The 14,545-nt window shown below is 41.2% G+C and overlaps 1 protein-coding gene across 2 annotated transcripts in view; it reads left to right on the forward strand.

The window, feature by feature from the left end:
* ston2 (stonin 2) overlaps window positions 1-14,545 on the forward strand; it is a 71,137-nt gene that overhangs the window by 13,230 nt on the left and 43,362 nt on the right. The window contains exons 2-3 of one of the 2 annotated variants that reach the window (XM_063007413.1): window positions 6,637-6,781; window positions 8,946-9,107. In XM_063007413.1, coding sequence (XP_062863483.1) covers window positions 6,703-6,781; window positions 8,946-9,107 — 241 coding nt within the window. In that variant the 5' untranslated portion in view covers window positions 6,637-6,702. Of the gene's footprint in view, window positions 1-6,636; window positions 6,782-8,945; window positions 9,108-14,545 lie in introns of those variants that run through there. The other variant, XM_063007414.1, reaches the window with a different exon arrangement.

Here is a 14,545-nt window from a genome sequence, read left to right on the forward strand (position 1 = left end):
ACCCCGTATCTTGCGTTCTCATTGGCTGTTCGACACTGCACTCATTGCCAGTCGGGCGACTCGTATCCAGATATCTAGCAAGCTAGATATTTATCTTCAGTCGCTGAGCGCTCGGCGAGCTGCTTGGATCGAGTTGTTGAACAGTTCACACATAGCGATTAAGAGCCGAGTTTCAATCACCGAGCGAACACTGAGTTGCTCCCGGCGAGCGAAAATCAGGGCAGAAATCATGTAGTGTGAACTAGGCATAAGTTTATCTGGGCTTTGGACCAGCACTGGGGGGAACAGTGACTGGTGCACCTGCAGGTGACAACCCCTAAATACAGGAGCACCTGAACTAAAAATATTGCCAAAGTAGATTTATAACCAACATAATAGACTTCTTTGGCCATTCCCCTTCTCTTGGACATTAGCCAATCATGTCTGTGCACACACCAATCCAGCCAATAGCATCGCTGAGATTCTAAATGTTACAAATTGTAGGATCTGTTGTTTTTTGTTTTTTTTTACCTCCCTGACCAAGGCTGGTCTTGCTCAGATACCCAGTTAGGACAGTCTGCCGATTTTAGAAGGGTTTAAGGTTGTGCTGAAGTCAGGGAACACTTAAAGTCTTAGATACGATTAAGCAATATCACACGAGAGGGAGTGCTGCTCTACTAAATATCAGCACGCTGTGATTACCTAATAATCGGTGTGGTTACCTAATCACAGTGTGCTGATATCCAGTAGAACAGCACTCCCTCTTGTGTATTATCGCTTTTATATAGCAGTTTTACAAGTGCCATTTATTTAGCATTTAGCAGTAATAAGTGACAACCGATTATTGTAATTTCCTTCTTTAATTGTTTATTTCACTCCGCCAACACAGATAGTCCTGGACTGTATACAGGCAACACAACAAATATATTTCTGCACTGTAGATACTCCTACTTGGTTTGACAGTCGCTTTGGTGGCGTGCTTGATTCTGATGAGTCAGCATAATCACACAGTACATTGGGCGTCATTTCCTGCTCTCCATGGATGGTTCCAGTAACTTTTTAGGCTTCTCGCCTAAAAAACATTCATAGGTAAATGAATTCATAGTTATTTGTTGAAGTGAGTTCATCATTGCAGTGCAATCTAAGCAGTAATGATCATTAATGTATCTAATTAACTGTTATTACACCTGTAAAGCAGAATGATATATAAAGTCCCCGTGCTTTTATACTGTACATCACCAGGACGCCTCCTGTCCACTCAGATTACTTGGTCAGATCTAACTGTTGTATATTGTTTTATATCCCAGCCCTGATCTATGACAATTTGACCATAAAGGTCCACAGACAGTTCCATGGACTTCATGGCTTGTTTTTTTTGCATCCTGGCAATGCAGTCAATCGTGGGCCCATAGGGTGCATTCACATGGAAGCCACTAGCCTCTGCTCAGATCGCTGCTTTGCTTGGCATGAGCGGTGCGGTAAAACGTCATCAAAGTGTGAATATAAGACGAATCTGCATTTGTGTGGAATAACAGTCAGATCTACTTTAAAGCTCCACATGTATCTGTGTTTAGCTGTATTTTTCTCCTGTTTCACTTTTAAACCTGTTACAGCTCGAGGTTCTGAGAAATTGTGAGAATCAGATTTTCCAAGAGTCTAAAACGCTTATTATTAAAAAAGCTTAACATGGTTTAATGTATTACATTTAAATTTAATTTAATGTAAAAAAAAAAACTAACGGTCAGAGTTTACAAGATTCATCAGTTCAGAGTATCTTTCCAAAGTCAAGTCAAGTCAACTTTATTTATATAGCGCTTTTTACAATATACATTGTCTCAAAGCAACTTTACAAAATCCAGGACCAACAGATACAAAAACCCCTGTTGAGCAAGCCGAGGGCGACTGTGGCAAGGAAAAACTCCCTGAAAATTACAGGAAGAAACCTTGAGAGGAACCAGACTCAGCAGGGCCCATCCTTCTTGGGTGGCCTGGAGGATACTTTAAATAAATACACGATTTACACAAATCATACAAACACAGAATTAAATGATCTAAAAGTCATAACTGGTAATAAATAGATAAATAAACAATTAAATAATAATAGAGTTGTTATCCGCTCTAGTCTTCAATAAAGTCTGTAGTGATTTCTTGTCGTTGCAATTACTCCAGACCCGTCACATCTGACAGGAGCAGCATCGTTGTCCCGGCAGTCTCGACTTTAATCCTTAACCTCGGCGGGTAAACAGGTTTCCATCAGAATGCCCTCGGGGTAAAACAACAGAGAATGTAGTTAATAATGTACAATGCTAGTTGACAAACAGTTTTACAGAGAGTTTTAGACTCCGGCAGCCCTAATTATTACAGCATAACTAAAAGGGAGAGCGAGCAGGTAACAAGGTCATGAAGGCTTTCACAGGACATCAGCGCCCACCTCCCACACCGTCATCAAACCTGAGTGATCGGACAAGAGAGGCAGGACGACAGCAACCCAACATCCCTGATCACCACAAGTTTCTATGACCAAGAACCCCCAAGCCCTGCGCCTTTGTCTATATTAATCAAAAGCCTGAGAAAATAAATATGTTTTCAGTCTAGACTTAAACATTGAGACTGTGTCCGAATCCCGAACAGTGGCAGGAAGATTATTCCAGAGTTGTGGAGCTTTGTAAGAAAACGCTCTTCCACCAGCTGTGGTCTTTTTAATTTTAGGAACTATAAGTAACCCTGCATCTTGTGAACGAAGTGGACGCGCTGGGCTGTAGTAATTAATAAACTCACTCAGATACTGTGGAGCCAGACCATGTAGCGCTTTATAAGTTAGTAAAAGTATTTTGTAATCAATGCGAAATTTAACTGGCAGCCAGTGTAGAGATGATAGAACAGGAGTAATATGGTCAAATTTTTTTCCAAACTATTTTCAATCAATTCAGATCGCAACAGTTGGACACCAGTTAAGATCTACTTACATCTTAAAGATAATTGAAACAAACAGGATACATCTGAGTGCCACATCAAGGGGGCTGAATACTATAGTGAATAAGACAGTTTCTTACTTTCTCATTACTGGTGATTAGGTGTAGCTTGAAGGGTAAAGATTACATTTATATCAGTTTAAAATGAAAATTTCTAAGTGGCCCAACAGTGACAACTTAGTGGTGGTGGGGACCAGCAACCTTCAGATTACTAGTCCAATACCTTAACCACTGAGCTACCACTGCCCAGTCCTACTTAGGCAGCTGCACAGCGGTTAAGGTACTGGACTAGTAATCAGAAGGTCGCTGGTTCAAGCCCCACCACTGCCATGGTTGCTGCTGTTGGGCCCTTGATCAAGGCCCTTAACCCTCAATTGCTCAGACTGTATACTGTAGCTGTACTGTAAGTCGCTTTGAATAAAGGTGTCTGCTAAATGCCGAAAATGTAAATGCACTTCTGTAGACTCCCAGCCGGCCCATAGGACCACTGAGATTTTAGTGTTGTTTGTATATACATTTAGCTCATCAGAATAATTACATTACTGCTCTAAAGTGATCAGTTCAAGCTTTTTCTCTTCACCCTTGAAGCTCTTGGCTTTAGTTTCTGGGTGTATTTTCACAGCAAACAAACCGCTAGACTCTTTCAATCAATAGTAGGTGTGAAGTGTTTCCTTATGAAGTTGACTTAACTCCTCATAAACAGAGAAGGACTCGCTTTGTGTCCACAGAGCCGGAGCAGGGGCCTGTGTTATAGCATGTGGCTGAATTACAGGAAGAACATCTCCCAGAATTCTGATTATCAACACACATTACTTAAGGAAACACAACATGACACTTTGAACTGTGTTTCCGGTAGGATCTTTTTGTGTTTCGGAGAGAGGACAGCTGCCTTTCTCCTCCTCCCTGGAATGTAAGAAGATTGATAAGAGAGGTTGTCAGACTGCTTACAGGATGTTTTTACTGTCTTTAAACTTTCTGGAGCTTCAGTAGCCATGAGACCAGAAACTTTGCTGGTTCTCAGAGAATTCTGATGGTGGTTTGCACTGGAGACCAGGGCGATTTAAGCTTGCATTTGAAGAGAAGGGTTCTGGGTAGAATTATCAGTCTGCACAATAGTAATGTAGCAAATTGCATTGTGTTAGGTTCGTATCAGACAATGCAGGCTCTTCTGTGTGGGTTATGATGAGTTTCAGCAGTTTTGGCAGTGTAACGGGCTCTGTCTGGACACGCTCCGTGCTGACTCAAGCATCAGACACATTTGCACAGCTCTGATGTTTTGACTGCCGTTGCTAACTGCTAGAATTCCTCTCTGTTCTGGGACTCGAGCTGAGGAAACCTTTTGGCAGTAAAATAAAAGTCAGACTGGCTGAAAAAAATGTCCAGCAAATGTTTGTACTTGTACTTTGTTTAATGATCAAATGTTAGCTTTTAGCAGGGTAGTGTAAAAATGCACCACAAGACTCATGTCTTATAAACAAGGCTGCAAAATGCTAATGATGGGCATTTAATTTAGAGTCCTTTTAATGCTTGTTTTTTTGTAATATATAATAATCGCTCTCACTCATGCCCCTTTTCCACCAACGCGGAACGGTTCCGGTTCTGGTTCGCGAACTTGATTTTGAACCGGTTCCGCGTGTTTTCACCGAAAAAAGAGGTTCCAGACAGCGAACTAGCATTCTAATCTGGCAACTAGGGCTGCAACTAACGATTATTTTAGTAGTCGACTAATCTGACGATTATTTTTTCGATTAGTCGACTAGTCAGCGATTATTTATGTCATACCCTCCATCTCTGCCTTAACATAAAACCCTGTTATGTTATTTAAGTTCCAATATCAAATTAAAATAATGACCCATGGAACATGAATATGAAACTTAAGCTTGATAGTTTAATTAAATATATTTGAAACATTAATACACAATCACAATAAAAAAAATTCAATGAAATAAGAAAGCTTTGGACAGCATTAGAAACTGTTATGTTTCAGAAGTTATCACTCTGGAAGTCAAAAACATGTATAACGTGGTTGAGAAACATGTAAATGCTGTCTGTGAAGACCTCAGCCATCTGAGGGGAGCATGAAACTCTTCTCTTCTCATCCACACTCCACTGCTTAGTGCTATTAATAGAAAGCACAAAAGAGAAAGCTGTATTAATTATCACAAACTGAAGGCTATGTGTCATAGTTTATTACAAATAGTGTACTGGCTATGCCAACTAAACCATAACAGGTTAAATATCGTAACTGAATTATCTGCTGAGCTAACTAGCTATCATTAAGTGGAGGAGGCTTATTATTTAGAATGAATGCTCTCATTAACGAGAGCAAAAAATATGGAAGACGAGACAGGGTAACGTTAGGCTATAATGTTAAGTTATATAACGTTACTCATATAAATGACTGATTAACTATTGCACTTAATGCGTTAGCTAGCAAACAAACCTGAAAAATAGCGAACTCTTAGGAAGTTTTCCTAGTCGCTAAGTTGGCAACACTGGCAACACAGAATACTGGGTTTTTCAGTGCGAACCGTGACGTAATCGGTGGGCGTGTCAAAGAGTAGATGTTTGGGTGCTTTGCTAAACCACTGTGCTGCTGTTTTTTATGGAGCTTAATGCTGCACTTTTATCTTTTAAAGTTGACCTGATTAAATTTTGAGCCAGTTTGCAGCTGATATTTTCAAAGCGCCTTAAAAAAGATGAACTGTGTGATATGACGTGGTAAAAGTGACCCGGACAGAACGAATAACGCTTAACGTGAAACATAAAGTGTAATTTGGCTTGCTGTACTAAAACAACGACCAATGAATTTGGGCAGTACATAGCACTTATAAACAGTACGTAGCACTTATAACCAGTAATAACGGTGAGAAATGTAGTGTTTCTATGTCGTACTTTTAGTACATTCAGCCACGTTACGCTTTATTTTTTACGTGAAGCTTTTTCGACTCTCCCGAGAAGATTTAAAGATTCAAAACGCTTCTCACATAAATGAACTAAAGAAAACAACAACTGGGACAAACATGTCAACATCTTCTTATCACCAATAGCTGATCGATGCTTTTTACATAAAAACGAACATCTGTAACAACAGCACAAATGCTCGCACATAACCTACACGCTCCGCCATGATATTACTACTCTTAACTTTCGTTAAGTAACGCCCACCGTTGATGATGCAGACTTGGTTCCCAAAAACTGGTGGAAACGCGGGTCGGTTCTCTACAGAACACCAAGGTTCCAAGAAACCTGAACAGAACCGGTTCAAGAACCATGGTTCTTTTGGTGGAAAAGTGCTATCAGAAGCCACACTGCAACATTTTTATTTATTCTTATGTATATAAACTGACTTAATTCCCACCCCACATGGGTGACCTCATAAATGCTCGTTTCACTGATTAAACAGATCAAACTTGCACAAAGTCTTATGGTAGGCCTTCCCAAAAGGTTGAGGGCTGTTATAGCTGTAAAGGGGAGGTAAACTTCATATTAATGTCCACAGTTTTGGAATGGTACGAACACGTCATTAACACGTCCACATACTTTTGACCGTATAGTGTATTTTGTAATATTAATGTTATATTGTCATATTACTCAGATCTACATTCTGTTTGATTCCAGTATGTTAAAAGAATGTGTTTAAAAAGCCGATGTTAGAACTTCTGTTTCCATCTCAATTCTCCAGCACTGATGGACCTGGAGGGTTTGAAGGACTAAGGAAGCGACTCTGAAGCAGCTGGGCATCATCTTTATGGCGACCACAGCCAGCAGTGGAGCCGTCACTGCCCGTTCAGGTTGGGTGGCATTCACCAATGAGCCTGGGCACACAGGTACGTGAGACATGTTAAAAGGCTCGTAGCATTTCTTGGAGATTGCCGTAGACTTGCTGACACACACCAAACATGTTTCAAACTTTTAAAACATTGCAAGTGAGGAGACCTCACATAACCTTTTACTTTTTTACAGTGAGTGTTATTAATGTGTTTGAGCATGCAGGGTTTTTGTTTTTGATGATGATTCCTGAAGCATGCCTTTTGGATATGAGCAATTACACATGAAATCATTTTCTTTCGGCTTCTACCTATGATCTGTGTCTTCTTGGAGAGAGAGAGAAAGAAAGAGAGAGAGAGAGGTTTCTACTGTGTGAGTTTTGCAGGGGGTGTGTGTGTCTGCCACTAGCCTTGGTCAGATATGGAAGAAGATAAAGTCTAGGAATTGGATATGACCTAATTGGGGCAAAAAGTGGAAAATACAAAAGAATAAAAGTCAAGCTCAATTTTCATGTTCTGTTTCTGTTAATTGGTTGGCATGGTGGCTGGGTGGGTAGCTGTGTCTCCTCAAAGCAAGAAGGTCTTGGGTTCGATCCCCAGGTGGGGCAGTCTGGGTCCTTTCTGTGCTGAGTTTGCATGTTCTCCCCGTGTCTGCGTGGGTTTCCTCCACGAGCTCCGGTTTCTTCCCACAGTCCAAAGACTTGCAGTCAGGTTAATTGCAGACAATGAATTACCCTATAGGTGAATGTGTGTGTGTATGAGTGTCTGCCCTGCCATGGACTGGCACCAGGGTCCTGGTCCAGGGTGTTACCGTGTGTCTTGTGCGCATTGAAAAGCTGGGATTGGCTCCAGCACCCCCTGTGACCCTGATTGGATAAGCGGTTACGAAAGTGAGTGAGTTTCTGTTAATTTGTACACCCTTATAAGTAGAGAATTCAAGTACTTGCACATTAAAAAAGTAACCATATCAAAAATAAGTCAGTTAAATAACAGACAGACTGACCCAGTTAAGCTCTTAGGTTGTTAACTTCCCAGCTGGCTAGGTGCTCTCCCACTGTACTGCAACAAATGTGTGTTGCCACCTGTGTGAGGAAGCCAAACATGTTAATAACAGCACCACCTCTCAAACTGTGGTGTGACTAATAGGTTCACGTTCAAGAGGCTTTATTGTCATTTCAGCCAATACAAGTACTTACCTTGTGTACGTTGTGAATTGGTTGGCTAATACACCCGTCAGAGGGGGCGTTTGTTATGTTCAAGGTTCTTCTCGTTCAGGGTAGGGGTCTGCAGCAGTGGAGGAGAGTTACATCTGTGTAATTGTATATGACTCGATTGGAAAATTAATAAATAAAATAAAAACATTCAACTGGTACTTTAGTATTTTCTAATTGTCTCAGAAAATTGTCATATAACTGAGCTCTACATTCTGTTTGATTCCAATATTTGCGGGTAGCACTGTTGCCTCAGGTGGGGCGGTCCGGGTCCTTTCTGTGTGGAGTTTGAATGTTCTCCTTCGTGTCTGTGTGGGTTTCCTCTGGGAGCTCCTGTTTCCTCCCACAGTCTAAAGATGTGCAAGTGAGGTGAATTGGAGATACAAAATTGTCCATGACTGTGTTGAACGTTAAACTTGAACTGATTAATCTTGTGTAACCAGTAACTACCGTTTCTGTCATCAATGTAACCAAAGTGTAAAACATGACGGTAAAATCCTAATTTAAAAAAATAAAAAATCACCCGCACAGCGTGGTTTATATTGATATATACGTATGCATGCATCGATATCCGTAATACTTCGTCTTGTAATTGCAGCAATCATGAGGAATCCCCTCGGCATTCTCACCCTAAGCTGAGCCAGTTGTTGTCCGTATAAGCGCCCGGCCTGCTGGTAGCAGATCTGAAATTCATACTCGCAAGTTCAAGATGCTAGCATATGTGATATATAATGCAAAAGCAACTGATGCACAAAGCCTGCCTGACTCAACCTCAGCATACGGAAGCCTTTTATTAGCCTCTTATGTCCAGTAAAGTAGAATATGGGCGTTTATAGGGCATTTGGTGAGTGAGTGTATCGTCAGCTTGCTGTGAAACTCCCACTGTTCGAGCTCAGTGTACCATAGAGACGAGACTGTGTGGGAACATCAGAATACACTCTGCTGGATGTAACACCAAACTTCAGCAGTCTGTTTACCCTCTTCTCACTCTTTCACCCCTCCCCTCTTCCCAGACAAGCACAGCGGCATGCAGATGACCGGTGTGACTGAGCCTGTTCTGGACTCATCTGAGCGGGGAGACTCTCCCACCAGGCTTGTGATGCAGCAGAGCGGCTGGGTACAGTTTGATGACAAGCCGTGGTCCTCGTCCTCTTCTCCCTCTCTCCAGGTAAAAGGTATGATGCCTCCAAAACTGCACTGAAGTTTTTTCTAGTTGACAATTGCTTTAAACTTCTTTGCTAGGTACATTAAAAGTCTAGATATTAATGCTGCAAAGTGAAAATGTCCTTTAATGCTTGCAACAAGGATTCATGGTAAACAATATTGCCTTAGTTTGATTATGCATTGATTAGGAAAAAAATAATATTGAGGATGCTTGAGCTTCCTGGAGTTCTGTAAGTTCTGGAAGACAGAATTACTAAATAAATAAGGAATGCTTACTCATAAATAATGAAAAAAGCCACTAAGCCACAGCGAATACCTTAAGCATACCTGTCAGTACCACTGGCTGAATGTTGCGCAAGTCGTAAGTTAATAAAGCCCCAAATCATCCTTAAAAAGGTGTGTCACACAATATTTCCCAACATGCTCTCAGCCTGTTCATAAGGAAGAGAAACCCAGCTCTGGGGTTCCAATCTCGGCTCTGCTACCGGTCGGCTGGGCGCCATGTAGCGGACACAATTGGCAGAGCCTGCAGAAGACAAAGTTGGCCATCGAGTTTGCTGTGTGGGAAAAGACCAGAGTAATAAGTGGGTGGGGTCTTCAAACGCTTTGCAAGGACCCTGGTTAGCAGCCCGAGGCATCTGTGCAGAAGTGGATGAGCCTCATGTGCGAATCCACCGGGGCACAGGTGAAAAAGTAGGGGTCAAGGGACTGCGCATGTGTCGGGGGGCGTGGAGCAGGTGAGATAATTGAAAAAGCCTCTAAGCCACAGCGGATACCTTAAGCATACCTGTCAGTACCACTGGCTTGATGTTGTGCAAGTGGAAAGTTAATAAAGCCACACATTGTCCCTAAAATGGTGTGTCACATAAAATTTCCCAACATGCTCTCAGCCTGTTCATAAGGAAGAGAAGCCAGCAGTCAGTTAAAAAGAGTTGAAGGGGGTTTGAATCTCCGCTGTGCTACCGGTTGGCTGGGCGCCATCTAGCGGGCACAATTGGCAGTGCCTGCAGCAGACAAAATTGGCCATCGAGTCTGCTGGGTAAAAAAGGACTGGACTTATTAGTGGGTGGGGTCTTAGGGTGCCTTGAAAGGCCAGAGTCGTCTGTACAGAAGTGGAGGAGCCTCGTGTCCAAATCCGTGGGGGTGTGGAGCAGGCGAATATACCCTCCTCGATCGCGATCGGGGCTCTCCAGCAGCGGAAGACTAATTGGCTACACTAAATTGGAAGAGAAAGGGAGAAAATACATGAATAAATAGAAAAAAAAACTACAGAGTTGAAGGATGACCTGAAAACAACAGGAACAACAGTTACATTATGGGCTACAGGCAATACACTGCACTGGGGGGGGGGGGACTAGTTGGAAAAGAAGAAACATTCAGAGAACACTGACTCCTCTAAACTGATTGAATGTGTGAGTAAGTGTGTGTAGCCCTACAAAGGTCAGGTGAGTGTATTCCTGCCCCATGCTTAGTGTTATCTTCTACCCTGATTAGGAGTAATAATTTAGTCTGAATGAATGAATTGACTGACATTTTCATTCACATGCGCATTCACATGAGAAGCGGCAAAACCACTTTTGCGCCGTTTTTTGCGCTTGCTCTACGTTTACCCTAGTGAACTTTGACTCAGTTTGCTGTTGACCTTTCCAAAGCACCTCCAATGAGATGAACTGCTTCATGTGACATAGTAAAAGTGACTCGGACAGGGCGAACAAAGCTTAACGTGAACAAAACTAAACATGACTTATTGTATTCAAACAACAACCGAGGAATTTCATCAGTGGAGAGAACTTATGAGCAGTGATAATTAAGAGAAGTTTAGTGCTCCTGTCTACTTCTTTTAGTACATTAAACCTTTAAAGCTTTTTTAATGATAAAGTTTTAGACTCTTAGAAAATCTGATTCTCACAATTTCTTAGAACCTTGAGCCGTAACACAAGTTTAAAAGTGAAACAGTGAGGAAGATCCAGCTAAACTCAAATACATGTGGAGCTTTCAGACTGGATTTGACGATTATTCCACACAAATGCAGATTCGTCTCATATTCACGCTTTGATGACGTTTTACTGCACCGCTCAAGCTGAGCGCTGAACAAAACAGCAGTTTGTGCAAAACACTTCTCATGTGTGTGCACCCTCAGCCTTATGAGGGTCCAGCACCCTGTATTCCTGTCCCATGATTAGTGTTTTATCTGCTACCCTGATCAGCAGTAAGCATTTAGCCAAAATGAATGAATGAATTGACTGACATTTTCATTACAGTCAAACCAAGACGCTAAGAATTAGGTTTGTAACCAAAAGCCCGTGGGCCGTTTGGTTTCCCTCAAGATAAAGAAAAGGTTGAGAACCACTGGCCTCAAGGTTCACAAAGATCTTGTTAAAAAACCACAGCTGTTTGAACACACACCCAGATCAACAGACAGATATAATTCAGCCCTCACTAGCGGTGGTAGTGTCGGTTCACTCTCAAACTCGCTCTTATGAGAGCGCCAAGAGCAACAGTACAGCCAAACCCTTCTAATTAAAGTCACACTGAGTTTATCTCTCTGCCTGCACTTGCTTTTGAGCCGCCTGAGGGAGAGTGATGGTGCATCAGAGCTCTTTACGACCAACTCGTTGCATGATCGTGCTGAATTCGAACTGGTTCCTCATTTCTGTTTTAGAGCTTTATTGATTTAGAGTGAATTGAACTTTTATTGTGTGTTTTATTATAAAGTATGTGAGATGAACTACCAACTGTCTGAGTTTGGTAAACAAACTGTTTTAACCTATTTTAACGTCCTGTCTTGCAAATAGAAAATGAATTTTTCAGTAGGACTCAATAGTTAAAATTATTGACATAAAAACTTTAGTTGACTAGTCAGTCGTCTTAATATCTAAAGTTAAGGGCAAGTGTTTATACATTTCATTACACTTGTAAGGTACATTTATGTAGTGACAGTCTTGAAATTGTAAGTATTTTAACTAAAAACTTAAATGTAATTGGTTTAATTGGTTCATAAAGTTAAATATTTTTTAATCTGAATTTGTGGGTCAATTGTAGGTCTCTTAGCTCAGTCCATTAACTACTTTTATATGTACAGTGAAGCCCGAAATTACTCATACCCCTGGCAAATTTTGACTTAAAGTTACTTTTATTCAACCAGCAATTTTTTTTTTGGACCGGAAATGACACAGGCGTCTCCCAGAAGATAATAAGACGATGTACAAGAGGCATCATTATGGAAAAAAATATTTCTCAGCTTTTATTTACATTTGAACAAAAAGTGGCATGTCCAAAATTATTCATACCCTTCTCAATAATTAATAGAAAAGCCTTTATTGGCTATTACAGCAATCAAACGCTTCCTATAATTGCTGACCAGCTTTTTGCATGTCTCCACTGGTATTTTTGCCCATTCATCTTTAGCGATGAGCTCCAACTCTTTCAGGTTGGAGGGTCTCCTTGCCATCACCCTGATCTTTAGCTCCCTCCACAGATTCTCAATTGGATTCAAGTCAGGACTCTGGCTGGGCCACTGCAAAATGTTAATGTTTTTGTCCGCTAACCATTTCTTCACCACTTTTGCTGTGTGTTTTGGGTCGTTGTCGTGCTGAAATGTCCACTGGTGCCCAAGGCCAAGTTTCTCTGCAGACTGCCTGATGATGTTGTTGAGAATCTTGATGTATTGATCTTTTTTCATGATGCTGTTTACTGTGATTAGGTTCCCTGGTCCATTGGCTGAAAAACACCCCCAAATCATTAGGTTCCCACCACCATGTTTGACAGTGGGGATGGTGTTCTTAGGGTTGAAGGCTTCTCCTTTTTTACGCCAAATGAAGGATACATCATTGTGGCCAAACAATTAAATTTTTGTTTCATCTGACCATAAAACAGAAGACCAGAAGTCTTCTTCTTTGTCCAGATGAGCATTTGCAAAGGCCAAGCGAGCTTTTGTGTGCCTTTTCTGGAGAAGTGGCGTCCTCCTTGGTCTGCGTCCGTGGAACCCAGCAGTGTGCAGTGTCCGTTGGACTGTCTGCCTTGAGACGTTGCCACCAGCAGAGCCCAGATTCACCAGGATGGCCTTGGTGGTGATCCTTGGATTCTTTTTCACCTCTCTCACTATCCTCCTGGCCAGCACAGGTGTCACTTTTGGCTTCCGACCACGTCCTCTGAGATTTTCCACAGTGCGGAATGTCTTGTATTTTTTAATAATACTTTGCACTGTAGCCACTGGAACTTGAAAACATTTAGATATGGCCTTATAGCCCTTTCCTGACTTGTGAGCTGCCACAATGCACAGCCGCAGGTCCTTAGTGAGCTCCTTTGTCTTAGCCATGACTGTCCACAAACCAACTGCAGAGAGTTGCTGTTTTTCACCTGTTGAGTTGATTAAAACAGCTGTTCCCAATGAATCATGGTAATTAGGATGCTTTAGAACAGCTTGGACTATTTGGAATGGTATAGAACTTTGGATTTTCCCATAGACTGTGACAGTTTGAAAAGGGTATGAATAATTTTGGACATGCCACTTTTTGTTCAAATGTAAATAAAAGCTGGGAAATATTTTTTTCCATAATGATGCCTCTTGTACATCGTCTTATTATCTTCTGGAAGACACCTGTGTCATTTCTGGTCAAAAAAAAAAATTGCTGGTTGAATAAAAGTAACTTTAAGTCAAAATTTGCCAGGGGTATGAATAATTTCGGGCTTCACTGTACATACATACATTGGTCACTGAATACTGTACATACATACACACATGCACACAAATACTGTACATACATACAACCCCTGGCAAAAATTATGGAATCACCACTCTTGGAAGATGTTCTTTCAAATGTTTAATTTTGTAGAAAAAAAATAAATCACAGACATGCCACAAAACTATCATTTCTCAAACTGTCAACCCTCTGGCATTAAGAAACAATAAAAAAAGAAACAAATATAATAGTTGTGGTCAGTCACAATTGCTTTTTTTTTTAGATCAAGTAGAGGAAAAAAATATGGAATCACTCAAATCTGAGGAAAAAATTATGGAATCATTAGAAAACACTGCACCATTATTACTTTGTTGCACCACCTCTGGCTTTTATAATGGTTTAAACTCTATGAGGCATGGAGTTAACTAATGACAAACAGTATTCTTCATCAATCTGCCTTCAACTGTCTCTTGCTGTTGCCAGATCAGCTTTGCAGGTTGGAACCTTGTCATTGACCATTTTCTTCAATTTCCACCAGAGATTTTCAAATGGATTGAGATCCGGACTATTTGCAGGCCATGCCATTGACATTATATGTTTTCTTGAAGGAAAGTTTTCACGTCCTTTGCCCTATGGCAAGATGCATTATCATCTTGAAAAATGAAGTCATCATCACCAAACATCCTTTCAACTAATGGAATAAGAAAAGCGTCCAAAATTTCAATGTGGACTTTGGCATTTATTGAAGACCATCTCCCCTGTGCCTT

Source organism: Trichomycterus rosablanca, chromosome 13 (genome assembly GCF_030014385.1).
Source record: "Trichomycterus rosablanca isolate fTriRos1 chromosome 13, fTriRos1.hap1, whole genome shotgun sequence".
In the NCBI taxonomy this organism is placed as follows: domain Eukaryota; kingdom Metazoa; phylum Chordata; class Actinopteri; order Siluriformes; family Trichomycteridae; genus Trichomycterus; species Trichomycterus rosablanca.